A 14,811-nucleotide genomic window follows, 5' to 3' on the forward strand; every position below is an offset into this window, starting at 1 on the left:
AGAGGATATTTCCTAATCAATAATAAACGGTAGTGAAAAGATGCACAAATGTCGGTCAAAATATTTAATATTCAAATATTTGTACATATAAAATATTCTGCATTACATACATATATAATTATGTGGTAACTACTTACGTATCAAAATTAAACTTAGAATTCCAATTAAAATCATGAATTTAATTGATCTAAATTGATTTTAATTGATGAATTTAATCATGAAAAATGTGTCGATTTTGGGTTGAACTTTGGCCCTCTTCTAAATAAACTAAAAGGGGTATTAATTTTAAATCCCCCACAGCGTTACCATCCAACAATAAAGTCACCTGATCCTTTGCCGCTTTGAAACCTGGCATGTTTTTTGCTTCTTTCAATATGAAACTTCTTTTTAGGCATTCATTCCCACAAAAGTAGGCGCCTCCGTAGCCAGGTGGGAAGGAGCAGCAGTGCATAGCACACGCTTCTTGATTAGACCGGGGTTCGAGCCCGTCACCACCAAATACGGAGGATGCGGAAAGGTCCTTCAGGGAATGACCACCGCATATCCCGGAGCAATATGGCCTTAGTTGCTAATGCTCCTAAAAACCAAATAACAACAACAACCACAAAAGTCCTGCTTCATCTATGTTATAAACTTGTTGAGAAGTATAACACACAATACCCCTCTTCAATAATTTTAACAAGTTCTTTTTTGAAAGTTTCAGCTCCTTGATCTGAACTTGTGGCTTCTCCCTAGATTTTAAATCTATTCAACCAGCCCTTACTAGTTTTAAATGGTTCCACATTTTTTTTTTTTTTTTTTAGGTGAGTTTTCTTTAGATCATCATATTGGCTAATCTCTCTCTCTCTCTCTCTCTCTCTCTCTCTCTCTCTCTCTCTCTCTCTCTCTCTCTCTCTCTCTTTTTTTTTTTTTATATAATATTTAACTTAACTGAATTCTGCATTGGACATTATCTTCAATAAAATTAGTTAAAGTCTTTTCCATTTCAATCCTAATAGCCGGCCTAGCCCTAGTTGCTTGCAGTGGAACAGCTGTCTTTCCCGTTGCTAAAATTAATTCTTTATTTTTTTATAATTGTTCTTACAGTTAAATTTGCGAGTCCTAAATTATGGCACACATCTGCTTGTTGTTGACAGGAATCGATTCACTTCAAAACGTCTAATTTAATTTTCAAATGCAGTCTTTTTCTTACATTTATAGTCTTCGTACTGTGCCCAGATGTTGCTTTTTCATTCTTTATCGGCCATTATTAACTCTTCGAAAATGTAACTGCGTTGGTTGCATTAATTATGATACAATGTTCAAGTAAACTGTCCGTTACACACGATGTCTAATACTGTACTGAGTGATGACTAGACTTTGGATAAATGCATATAACGCAAATATTACAAGCAATATACTTGATCATTTTTTAAAATGTTGATCTCGAAGCTATGTAACAAGTGACTGTACTGAAATTAAATTAGCGTGAGAGAAAATTTCACTGAGCGTGGGAAAATTTCTCAAGTCGACGTGGGAAACGTTTTAATGCTGTTTTGGTATTCATTTTCAAGCTATCAACTCCATCAAATGAAACAATTTCGTTAAATATGCCAAAAATGCAATCTCTAAAAGAGCGTTATAGTGATCTGTGACAGCGTTATAGTCAGTTACGGGTTATAATATAAGAACAGCATTATAGCGAATCAGCGTAAAGCGAACCGCAATATAACGGGGGCCTGCTGTATAACATTGGACATTAAGTATTTTGGCATCACTGGATAAAAAAGTATCGTTTTTGTTAATGGCATGAAAGGCTAATTCTGACACTGCTGAATGAGAAGCACAAACTAAGGATGTGCTTTTAAAATTGGCCAGACCAATACAGAAATTACATGCTATACTGAACAATTGCTCAGTCCTTTCCTCTTTCACAACACAAATAAATGACCTGGTATGCAACATTTCTTGCAGTGATTGCGACTCATCTTGTCAAGGATCTATGCAGTTCCTGCTTAATTTTCGGGTTAAACAGCACGCTTCCTCAGTTCATGCTTTTCGTTCGGCAGTGTCAGAATTAGCCTTTAATATCATTAACAAAATCATATTTTTTATTAAACGGGGCCAAAATATTTATGTCCAACGTAATTATACAAGACTATTAATTGCAGAAACCATCGGAATTAAATTATGTGAGAATTCTGTTGGCATTTGCCCTCCGTATCTAATCTCCGGTTCATAATCTTTTACGTGCATGTGCAAAGACAAATAATCCCTATTTAAGATTCATACTCACATATACTCCATAATTTTCATTCCTCTGATCACAATATACAATCAAAGCGTTGTCAGCTTCAGGAAGGAAAATCATTTTTCAAAATTTACGTTAAACTTTTTAAATTAATTTTTTTTCTTAATTTTTGATTGTTTTTAATTCTGTTCAATTGATTTTTAAATTGTTTTCAATTTTTTACTGTAATATTATATTCTTTTTAATTTCTGGAGAGTATTATACAGAAGTGTTCTACATATCATATTGAGGTAAACTTCTCTTATTCTTTTACAAATGTTAAGGTTCAAAGAAAAGAAGTCAAAGGATTCCAAGTTATCAGTGGAGATGGGAGAACAGAAGCAACAGATGAATTTGACAGAATGGGGTAGAGAGATTTTAAGCCAGAGATCAAAAGGAGAAGATTCCAAATGTGTATGACAGGAAATATCAGAGCAGGCATATGCACAGTTACCACCTTTGAAGTTAAAAGAATCATACAGCAAATAATTAAGACAACTGAGATGAGCAATGGTTGATTTAACCGATAATTGGGATCCTGTCAGAAAAAGTAAGTGGGGGGGGGTTAGCAGACTGTAAGTGGACATCATTGAAATTTTACTGATACAACTTATATTTGTGAAATTAATGGAAAAGTATTTGGGAGGTTTATATCTTTTCACACATAAGTCTGTTCTATTAGTTTGACTATTCACAATTTAGAAAGTAGTAAGAAAGGGTGGTGGGGGAAATATATGAAGTAATGAAATTTTTGATATGACGTACTCACAGCAAGAATATACCCAACTCCTTGACATAATGTGGCCTCGACGATGCTTACTGCATACACACTATTCAGACTTCCTCCAGTCACTGTCTGGCAGAGTAGAGGCAGCAAGAATATACACTAGCTGTTCCACATGCCTCCCGAAAGGTTCAGCCTGGTGGACCATCTAGCAGCTGGCCTGCGAACACTGTTTTAGAGCTGTATCCTTGAAATGTAATGAAGAGTGGATCTCATCATGTTGCCATCATAATGTCAAAGGCATGCTGCATAATGGAAGAGATAGGGGTTTGCCAGAGCTTTGCTCCGGAGACTAAGCATGGGTCTCACCACTTCAAGCCTCGAATAAACAATGTGGCGGTATTGCACTGTTTGATGAGAGCCATCTACCACCTAGTACTGCCTGTTGTGGTGGCATTCCTCTGTGTGGTGTGGGTACCATATCTTGACCCCTGCTTACATTGGTTCACACCTGGGTGTTACCTTCAGTATACTAGGTACCATATTTCAAGACATTTTATCCCTCTGTATAAGGCAGTGGTCAGGCCATGCCTTAAGTACTGCGTACAGGTCTGGAGGCCTCATTTTAGGAAGGATGTAGATTTACTTGAGCGTGTACAGAGAAGGGCAACAAGATTGGTGAGGGGAATGAAGGGATCCTCTTACCAAGAGAGGCTTAAGTTCTGCAAATTGCAGTGGCTGGAGACTAGGCACCTGCGCGGTGATCTGATTGAGGTATATAAGGCCTTGAATGGGTTGAGCACGCTGAATTCTGATGGGATCCTTCCACTTGTCCAGATTACGAACCTAAGGGGGCATAAATTCAAATTAAGAAAAGACAGATGTAGATTAGATGTGCAGAAATTTGCCTTTAGCCAGCAGGTGGTTAATTGCTGGAACAAACTTCCATCTGTCGTTGTGGAAGTTGATAGGTTGAATAAATTTAAGGAGGAACTGGACATGCATTTGGAGGGAATGGTGTGATTTTTTTTATTTTGTTTTTTGGCTGATGCTGCATAAGCTCATAAACTTGCTTTCTTGCATCAAATGCCACTGCTACTACTACTACAGACTTGCACATGAGTGTTATGTCCAGGGTTACTAACAGTCTTTTGGTTCACTTGGTGCAATTGTCACCTGAATATTGGTTCCATCAGTATTTTAGATTCTCAGATAGCAAACTGAAGTTTGTCATACCTGAGAGAATGTCTATGACAGCCTCAAGGATCCAGTTTACAAATATACAACCATTGTTCCTCCCACCTATATTGGGAGAAACAACAGTCACTAGATCAAGGCACTAATAATCTCAAGAGAGCATGCAGTATCTGTCAGATAAGCTACTTGATTCACATCATAGGAGGTAAAAATTTACAGCCAAAGTGGAATGCCTTGAATGTTTATTGTTATTGCTTGAGACAGTTTTTCAAGTCTAATAATCAACTGTTTCAAAGAGAGTGGCATTGGAGAGAATATCATTGAAAAACATGGTCCAGAAAATGAATATGGTAGCAACTTTGAGAAATTGGGAACTTTGAAGGAGCATATGGATTTTATTAGTGAATTTGAGGAGTTTGTTAATTTGGATAATGTGTTTGTTACCAAGCAACACCAACACTTGAAGAACTGCTGAATACCAAGTAAAACGATTAAGTTTTTGTTACCAGTGATGAAAGTGATAGTAAAAGAGCACACAGTCTGCTTTCTAAAAAAAGATGTCCAAAATGTTGAACATAACGGGGATTGTTTTGGCCTGCAGTAATATTGTTAAACAATTTGATGTCTTTGCTATAGTTAAGAATGTATATGACAAAAACTGTGCAAATTAAATTAAATTTACATTTAAAATAAATAAATTAATATAATTATTTTAATTAAAATAAGTAAATAAATAATTAATTTAATTAAGTTAAATTAAATACATATTACTAGGTTTTATTTCAGTTATTTTCTTTCTTTTCTCTTAGTTTATCTTATAAATAAAAATAAAAGAACATATGTATTATTCTTATTGTTATTATATGAGGCTTCTGTTATTGTTTTTATTTTTTATTTTAACTATTTTATATTATTTCGTTATTTTTACTATCTTATTTGATTTTATTATCTCATATATTTTTATTAATATTCTTATTCTTGTTAAGTATATTATTTGATTGGCTTATGAAATTTTGTTTGTTTATTGTGCTATTCCAGCAGCAATCAGAAGAGTATGGGATTCATGGGTTACTATCCTTCGTGTTTCTTTTTCTGTGTTTTCTGTTTATTGCATGTGTAATATTTCACAGAAGGGTAACACGAGCATTTACAGACAAGTTAGTTTAACTTCTGTTCCGGGTAAAATGATGGAGTCATTGGTTAAAGATGCATTGCAGGATCATCTAGACAAGACTGCAGCAATAATTCAGACACTGCATGGGTTTGTTAAGGGAAAGTCTTGTCTGACAAATTTGATAGGATATTATGATGTGGTTACAAAGGAACTGAATGCAAAAAATAATTTTGATATCATATATTTGGATTTCAGGAAAGCTTTTAACACTTTTGTGCATGAAAGACTATTGTACAAATTGGAGCAGAATGGTATTAAGGGTAAGTTGCTACAATGGATAAAAGGATGGTTGAGTGGGAGAAGACAGAGGGTGGTAATCAATGGGTGCTGCTCTTCGTGGACTAATGTTATTAGTGGAGAACACAGAGTTCGGTGTTGGGTCCACTGTTGTTTTGTATATTTATCAATGATATTGATGAAGGTATATCAGGCTTTGTGTCGAAGTTGACAGATGATACAAAGGTTGGCAGGGTTGTTAATGACAGTAATGGCAGTGTGCTACTGCAACAGGATCTAGATAATTTGGGCAGATGGGCTAAGAAGTGGCAACTGAAGTTTAACCTTGACAAATACAAAGTACTGCATATGGGTAGAAGTAACCCCAGAGAAACGTACCAACTGTGTGGTACTACACTTAAGGTGGTAGAAAATGAAAAAGACCTGGGAGTAATTGTGCAGTCGGATATGAAGTTTTCTGAGCAATGCAGACAGGTTGCCAGGGCAGTAATCATGGGGTTTTGTCAATGATGTATAGGAATTTTGCTAGCAGGGAAAAGGAGGTGATTATCCCTCTGTATAAGGAAATGGTCAGGCCATGCCTTGAGTATTGCATACAGGTCTGGAGGCCTCATTTTAGGAATGATGTAGATTTGCTTCAACGTGTACAGAGAAGGGCAACAAGATTGGTGAGGGGAATGAAGGGATCCTCTTACCAAGAGAGGCTTAAATCCTCCAAATTATGGTGGCTGGTGACTAGGCACATGTGTGATGATCTGATTGAGGTCTATAAGGCCTTGAATGGGTTGAGAATGCTGAATTCTGATGGGATCCTTCCACTTGTTTAGATTACGAACCTAAGGGGGCATAAATCCAAATTAAGAAAAGACAGATGTAGAATAGATGTGCAGAAATTTACCTTTATCCAGCTGGTGATTAATTGCTGGAACAAACTTCCATTTGTCGTTGTGGAAGTTGATAGGTTAAATAAATTTAAGGAGGAACTGGACATGCATTTGGAGGGAATGGTGTGATTTTTTTTTTTTTTTGTTTTTTGGCTGATGCTGCATAAGCTCATACACTTGCTTTCTTGCATCACATGTCACCACCACCACCACCACCACCACTACTACTACTACTACTACTACTACTACTGCAACTACTACAGTGTAGTCCTTGGCTTATTCAGGTGGTTTTGATGGCCTGACATCTCTGTAACTTGCAAAATTTGTCTTTAAATTTTAGTTTAGCCACAATAGGTGATACTATTATTGTTTTTCTTCTGCATTATTAATTAATTTAAACTGCTTTGCCATTTTTGTTTCTACTTATTGGAATTCCTGTGACTTTTTACTTGTAGTTCTCCTTTGAATTATATGATATTTTACACTATGTTAAGCTAGTCTCTTCAGTAGCTTTATTTTTTACCTTTTGATTCTAAATTATTCTTAGCTTCCGCTTATTCTTTTGAATTCTTAATTTTAATTGTATTTCACAATCGTTACAGTTTTGTCATCTTACTATATATCTTTGCAATTTTTACTTCTGTGATGTTACTGCTTTCTTTTACTCTTTTTTTTACTAGTATTTTTTTACTATTTTAATGTATTTTTCATGGTTTTTATTTATATATATATATATATATATATATATATAAATACACAGCATGGTTTTGTTAAGGGGAAGTCTTGTCTGACTAATTTGATTGGATACTATGATGTGGTCACAAAAGAACTGGATGCAGGGAATAATTTTGGTATCATATATTTGGATCTTTGAAAGGCTTTTGATACTGTTGCACATGGAAGACTGCTGCACAAATTGGAGCAGTGTGGCACTGGAGGCAAATTGCTGCAATGGATAAAGGGTTGAGTGGGAGAAGACAGAGAGTGGTAATCAATGCACACTGCTCTTCATGGACTAATGTTATTAGTGGAGTCCCTCAGAGTTCAGTGTTGGGTCCATTGTTGTTTTCTGTATTTATAAATAATATTGATGATGGTATATCAAGCTTAATGTCCAAGTTTGCAGACGATACAAAGGTTGGTAGGGTTGTTACGGACACTAATGACAGTACGCTGCTGCAACAGGATCTAGAAAAGTTGAGCAGATCTGTTGAGAGGTGGGAAATGAAGTTTAACATTGACAAATGTAAAGTACTACATATGGGAAGCATAACGTACCCCAGAGTAACGTATCAACTCTGTGGTACTACACTGACAGTGGTAGAGAATGAAAAGGACCTGGGGGTAATTGTGCAGGCAGATATGAAGTTTTCTGAGCAGTGCAGATGGTCTGCAAGAGTAGCCTGACCATTGCCTTATCTCCTTGTATAAGGCAATGGTCAGGCCACACCTTGAGTACTTGTATACAGGTCTGGAGGCCTCATTTTAAGAAGGATGTAGAGCTGTTGGAACGGGTACAGAGAAGGGCAACAAGATTAGTGAATGGAATGAAGGGCTGCTTTTACAAAGAAAGGCTTAAGTTTTGCAGATTGCATCGTCTGGAGACTAGGCTGCTGCGAGATGATCTGATTGAGGTGTATAAAGCCTTGAATGGTTTGAGTATGCTCATTGCTGATGGGATTCTTCCTTCTTATGCATAAGCTTGCTTTCTTGCATCATATGCCTCTACTAATGCTAATGCTAAACAAAATATTAGATAAAGGGAAAAGAGAAAAGATATTTATGGACAAGGACTCTTGTCCATAAATACCTTTTATGGACAAAGGTCCATAAAATGAAAGACAGAAAGAGCCAATGAACATAATGCCATAAAACAACCACATGCCAACGTTATACAGGGTGTCTCTAAAATATTGGTACAAACCTTTAGGGGAGGTAGGTAACATCTAAAGGAATGTGAATCGTATAGGAACCCATAACCGGAAATGTCACCCTAAGTCAGTAGATGGCACTGTTCATCAGTTCACGAGAGGGAAAATTTCTCGTTTTCTCATTCAACCAGTAGTTGCCGCACGAAGAGTATGCATCGATGTACAAACTGTGAGTTGGCAGACATGCACCTAATGTATGGATGAGCCACTCAACGAATTTATGGAGAACGCTTCCCAGATAGACACGTACTGGACCACCATTTGTTTCCGCATGTGTGCATCAAAATTTGTGCGATTATGGGTCATTTAGAGGTAACAGGAATAGTGCAGGCACGTTCGACGTGAACTCCCGCCATGGAAGAAAGTGTGTTGAATGCCGTCTAGAATAATCCTATTACCAGCACACGTGCCGTTGCCTCTGCCTTAGGAGTGTCTCATTGCAGTGTACAGCGTATCTGGCCCGACAATTCCTTACACCCCTTTCATCTCCAAAGGGTTCAGTTACTGCTCCCCCAAAATCATCCTGCACGTATGGCTTTTGCGCAGTGGTTTTTCCAAGAAAGTGTTCAAGACTTGAATTTTCCAGCCTATGTTTGGTCATGGATGAGGCTTATTTCACTCAGGAAGGCTTACTCAATCAGCACAATGCTCATGTGTGGGCTCACCACAACCCACACGGAGTGTGCTCCCATGTGGAACAACATCGCTTTGCAATAAATGTGTGGGCAGGTATGGTCAATGACTGCTTAGTTAGCCCATACCTGTTACCATCCTGCATGAACTCCACTAAATATCGGATCTTTCTTGAACAAGTTCTACCAGGGTTATTTGACGATGTTCCAGCAAATGTGAGACGCAACATTTGGTTTCAACATGACGGGCGCCTGTCCATTATGGAACGTATGTTCAGGACCATTTGAACAGGTATTTTGGGCGTCGATGGATTGGCCATCGTGGACCTGTTGCCTGGCCCCCACGCTCACCTGATTTATCGAGCCTTGATTTCTTTCTGTGGGGGCCCTCAAATCTATCATGTATGAATTGCCTGTGGAGAGAGAAATGGATCTCGTGGCGAGACTCGTCTGCATTGCTGCTACTGTCCAAGAAACTCCAGGTGTGTTCGACCATGTCCGCCAATCCGTGCTGCATCGGTGTCACGCATGCATCGCGTCTCATGGTGGAACCTTCGAGCATCTGTTGTAACATCATGAAATGCATCCATCTCGTACTCCATTATTAATATTATGTCAAATAAATGTTTGTCACTAATTACTGTCTTGTGTCATTTCTGCTTCTTGTGCCTCTGCTACTTTCCCATGACGTTTCTGGTTATGGGTTCCTATGCGATTCACATTCCTTTAGATGTTACCTACTTTCCCTAAACGTTTTTACCAATATTTTTGAGACACCCTGTATATTCCCCCCTCATATTTATTTCCTTTGGCCTTTACCTTTTATATTTCAAATTCTTAATTTTATTAAATTCTCCCTATTTCACCATTTTTTAATTGTACTTTGTTATGGCATGTGCTTTATGTTTCTAACAGATGGTCTATATTGTCATCTTTTCATGCAATTTTGACAGTTGACTTTAGATAATGACACCAGGCTTGTGTGTGATATATGAAATATATTTATCCATTTTGATTTTTATTTGACAGTTGTGCATAATTAATTTTTTTAATATGTATATCATACTTTTTTATCATTTCTTTACTCTCCTTGCTCATACCCACCTATATGTTTTATGCAGATTGTGAATATGAAGGCAGAATTATTAAAAATAAAGAACATTTTCGGCCTAATTCTTGTACTAAGTGTATATGTGAGGTAAGTGGTAATTTTTTTTTTTTAGGTATAGTGTTTTCCAACCTTAAGATTCAATATTTTATGATCCCACAAACACTTGATTTAGAATTCGGAACTTTTAAATTATATGAAAAACATGCTTTAGAGTTTAGAGAATGCCAAATTTGTAGTATCCCCCTCAATGATTCTGCTTTCACCCAGTTTGCTTTTGTCTGTTGAGATGCAAGGACTGTGCCAGTGCAACGTTAGCTAGACCTCTTACTGGTAGGTTACTAGTTTCAGTGACTTTAAACAGCTGCCTCTCATCCGGAAGGGTCCAAATTAAAATAACAGAAGTGCAATGATTTTTCCTGAAGTTTTCATTTTCCAACAGGTAAACTATAGTAAAGAAAAAAAACAATAGACAGCTCAAGATCATTCAGTAGGTCTACCCAGTTGATACTCACACTATGAAGCGAGTAAAGAGAGGGAAGCCTAGTGAGTGATCTTGAGCTGCTGGTTGTTCTGCTCTTTACTAGTCTTAAAATGCATACAGTTAATAGATTTTGAGACACACTGACTCACTGAGTACCAATAGCTGGCACATTCTCTGAAAACATTCTTCCCTTGGCAATCCCATACACCCTTCCAAGCTGGAGAGGGGAAGGAATATTTTAAAGACATTTTGTATTATGCCAAAATGTCTTTAAAATATTTCACAGAAACTCTGATAGTAAAACATACTGTAGATTTACAATTGTAGTTATATCTTAATTGTATTCAGAAGTTTACGTAATTTATATATAAGTAAGCTCCAGGAAGTGGTGTAACCAGGGTATGGCAAACGTGGTCCTGGCCATAGGAGCCAAACAAAGTTAAAGATAAAGGCTTTATTAGAATAACCAAAGTTATAAGTTATTTGTAAAATATGACTATGACTATTATTAGTTAAATCACTTTTTATAAAAGCATGTGACCAATATGTTATTACTTTGATTCCCCCCCCCCTCTCAGCCATTAGTGCCTATGTGCAGTTCAGCACATCACACTTGTGTTTTGTTTTATTTTATGTATCTGGTATAATATATCACCACCATCTGCAGATATGACAGTGATGTAGAGTTGTAAGTTAAAACATATCCTATTATTTGTGTTTTGTATTAAGTTGTATTATCAAAAGTAACAGTTAATTTCTGATGTTATATTTATAACCATTTATATCACTGCCTGTAAGCATGGGTGGTAGACAGTACCTAGAAGAAAATACAAATATTCTACACCAGATTTTGAGATGATTCATTAAAGAATCTGGAATCTGTTGCCTCCACACAGTGCGGCTCTGTGTGGAGGCAACAGATTCCAGATTCCTGTTTTTCTGAACACAAAAAAATGTTCAACCAGAAGAAGTTGGAAAAGCTTTATAGTATGCTAAGAATGGAATTTCAAAATAACCAATTGAGGATCTGTGTGTATGTGTGTGTGTGTTGACAGCCTCAACAGAAGAGGCTTCTTTATACCAATTCTTTCAAACTCCCTAGTTTGAAACTACTTATGGAAAAAGATTTCTTTACCTACCAGAATTTGCAATTGCAACATTATACCTTTTGCAGAGTAGCACAGATGCAGAAAGATGTTTCTCCTCAGTTGACATGTTCAGACTATAGGAACAAACTGTGTAATTTCACTTTTTATTTTTTTTCAGAAACTAAGTCAGCACTGAATGCAATTGATTTTAGGTTAGGCCTGGTAACTATCTTCTGAAATAGGTAAAGAGGCACATATATTGTACAGTGGAATAGTTGTAAAATAATAAGAGGAGTTTACCTCAATATAGTATGTAGAACATTTCCGTATGATACTCTCCAGAAATTAAAACGAAAAACTTGCGTTAGAGTAAAAAATAATTAAAAACCAATTTAACACAATTAAGTCAATTTTACACAATTAAAAATCAGTTTAATGCAATTAAAAATATTAAAAAGAATTAACAAAAATATTCAAAACAATTTTCCTTCCTGAAGCTGACAACGCTTTTCGACGGTATGTTGTGATCACAGGAATGAAAATTACCGAATAGGGTTGAACATGAAACTTAAATAGTGATTATTTGTCTTCGCGCATGTGCATAAAGGTCCACGCATCGGAGATCAAATATGGCCGACAAACATTAACAGAATTCTTGTGTAATTTAATTGCTACGGTTTCTGCAATTAATAGTCGCATATAATTACGTTGGACATCCTGTCTAATTCCTTTACACGCATGCGCGAAGACAAATAATCACTATTTAAGTTTCATGTTCAACCCTATTCGGTAACCTTATCCTGAAAAAGGCCTCTGAGGTTGGGCAAATTCATATTTTGACAATAAATCAGCACATACACCAACCATAAGAATAAGTATTTTACTGTAACTAAAATATTTACAAATTAAAATAAAATAAAATAAATATTTACAAAAACTGCTATTATATTAAATTAAATTATGTACATGTGAAAAACACATTAAAACTGTGATAAAATCCTTGCGATAAAATACACTAAAATAAACCGGATTAAAAGCGATAAAAACGATAAAATCTCTGGAGCTTTTGGAAGAATCGGCTTCCTTCCTCAGCAGTAACAAAACTTCCTGCAGTACGTCCATATATTCGGTAATTTTCATTCCTGTGATCACGACATATGGTCGAAAAGCGTTGTCAGCTTTAGGAAGGAAAATATTCAAAATCGTTTTGAATATTTTTGTTAATTCTTTTTAATATTTTTAATTGTGTTAAATTGGTTTTTAATTATTTTTTACTCTAATGTAAGTTTTTTGTTTTAATTTCTGGAGAGTATCATATGGAAGTGTTCTATGTTCTATATTGAGGTAAACTCCTCTTATTATTTTACAAATATTAATATCAACGTAGAACGTATTGAGCATTACAGCTCTGATTCATACTATCTAACAGTAGGATAGTGTAAAGAAAATTTTTTTCCCAAAATTTTTCTAATATTGTTCAAAAGTTGCCTTATGTAGCTTCTAGTAATCTGTAAAATAGCATTGAAATAAAAAAAAAATCCTATGGTGCCCCGATGCTCTTTAATACAGTAATATTCCATTATAGAAATTTCCTACATTTTATTCAGTGTTAAAGTGTTTTATGTTATGCACATGAAATACTTTAACATATATAAACTGTGAAAGAATTTCTTTGTCTACCTGGTTTTTATAACCAGAAAGTTATAATGAGACACAATATGCATTACTTCTTTTCACCACTGACTAACTGTTTTTAAAATAAGTTTTAATGATATTGACTCACTGTTTATATAAATTTTATAAATAAATAAATACAAATATTGTACAATTAAAATTTAAAATACTTAAAATTGATATAAATAAAATAAATTAAAATATTATAAAATTAAAATACTGGAGAGTAAAGAGTTAGGATGTTGAAAAGACAGGGCATCAGTGCCTTAATTCCTCATCTATTTTCTGGGTGTTTTCATTTATTAAGATGACTTTCATTTTATTCAGCTCACTCACTTTCTCTGAATTTTCATTTCAGTTTGTTGCAGCTTTTTCCAGTTGAAGAGACATCATCATCACACCAGTGTTCCAAAAATTTTCACTTCTGGAAATTTTTCTTCCATTCATTCTAGTTTTTCGTTTTAGACACCCTACATCTGCAAAGCCAAAAAACTCACTTTCTCTGAATTTTTATTTCAGTTTGTTGCAGCTTTTTATATAATCATCACACACCAGCCTTTATATAATCATCACACACCAGCCTTTATATAATCATCACACACCAGCATTTATATAATCATCACAAACCAGCATTTATATAATCATTACACACATCATCATACACCAGTGTTCCAGAATTTTTCACTTCTGGAAAATTTTCTTCCATTCATTCTAGTTTTTCATTTTAGACACCCTACACCTGCAAAGCCAAAAACTAGTAAAACTAGTTTTTGGCATTTTCCTTCTCTTCCTGTTATTCTTTTTTGTATAAGAAAACTGTATTTTACTGTTTAAAATTTTAAGTCACATTTCCTGTCTTGTCAGTGTTTACAGGATTTTATTGGAAGTATAAACTAGTCTAAGTTGAGTCACTAAGGGGGTTAGGCAGGCAAAGGCATATTACAAAAAATCTTAGCTAAGATCATGAAGAAAAGTAACAGAGAACCATATTAGTCCACTGGATATGAAAGACATATCTGTTGATGACCAGATGTATACCTAATTCTAACCAGGAGTTAAATGATTTTTATGATAACTGAAAATAGAAGAGAAATTATATTATCATTAGTAAATGATGGAATGAAACAGGTTTATGTACCATCAGTCAAATAGAAGAAAACACCTGCCTGTCTCATGTGTCCATCATTTCTAATAATTTATCTAATTCCTAATTTTTCCTTAAATTTATTTCAACTACTCACTTCCACAAAACCAGATGAAAGTTTGTTCTAACAATAAATTACTCTTTGGATGAAGTAAATTTTCACACATCTGTCCTGCCTCAGTCCTTTTTCATTTTATGTCCCCTTATGTATTATCTGAGAAAGGGGAAATATGCCATTAGCATTTAGTTTTCTGAATCTATTTAA

At 35.4% G+C, this 14,811-nt stretch overlaps 1 protein-coding gene across 4 annotated transcripts in view; it reads left to right on the plus strand.

The window, feature by feature from the left end:
* LOC150080448 (kielin/chordin-like protein) overlaps positions 1 to 14,811 on the plus strand; it is a 1,054,752-nt gene that overhangs the window by 511,399 nt on the left and 528,542 nt on the right. For all 4 annotated transcript variants that reach the window (XR_016547392.1, XM_090381408.1, XM_090381409.1 and 1 more), the window contains one exon: positions 10,170 to 10,246. Coding sequence is in view for 3 of the 4 variants with exons in the window: in XM_090381408.1 (XP_090237534.1) it covers positions 10,170 to 10,246 (77 nt within the window). In the remaining variant the exon portion in view is untranslated. The remainder of the gene's footprint in view (positions 1 to 10,169; positions 10,247 to 14,811) is intronic.

This window comes from Mastigoproctus giganteus, chromosome 9, assembly GCF_048544385.1.
Source record: "Mastigoproctus giganteus isolate SK-2022 chromosome 9, ASM4854438v1, whole genome shotgun sequence".
NCBI classification, from domain to species: domain Eukaryota; kingdom Metazoa; phylum Arthropoda; class Arachnida; order Uropygi; family Thelyphonidae; genus Mastigoproctus; species Mastigoproctus giganteus.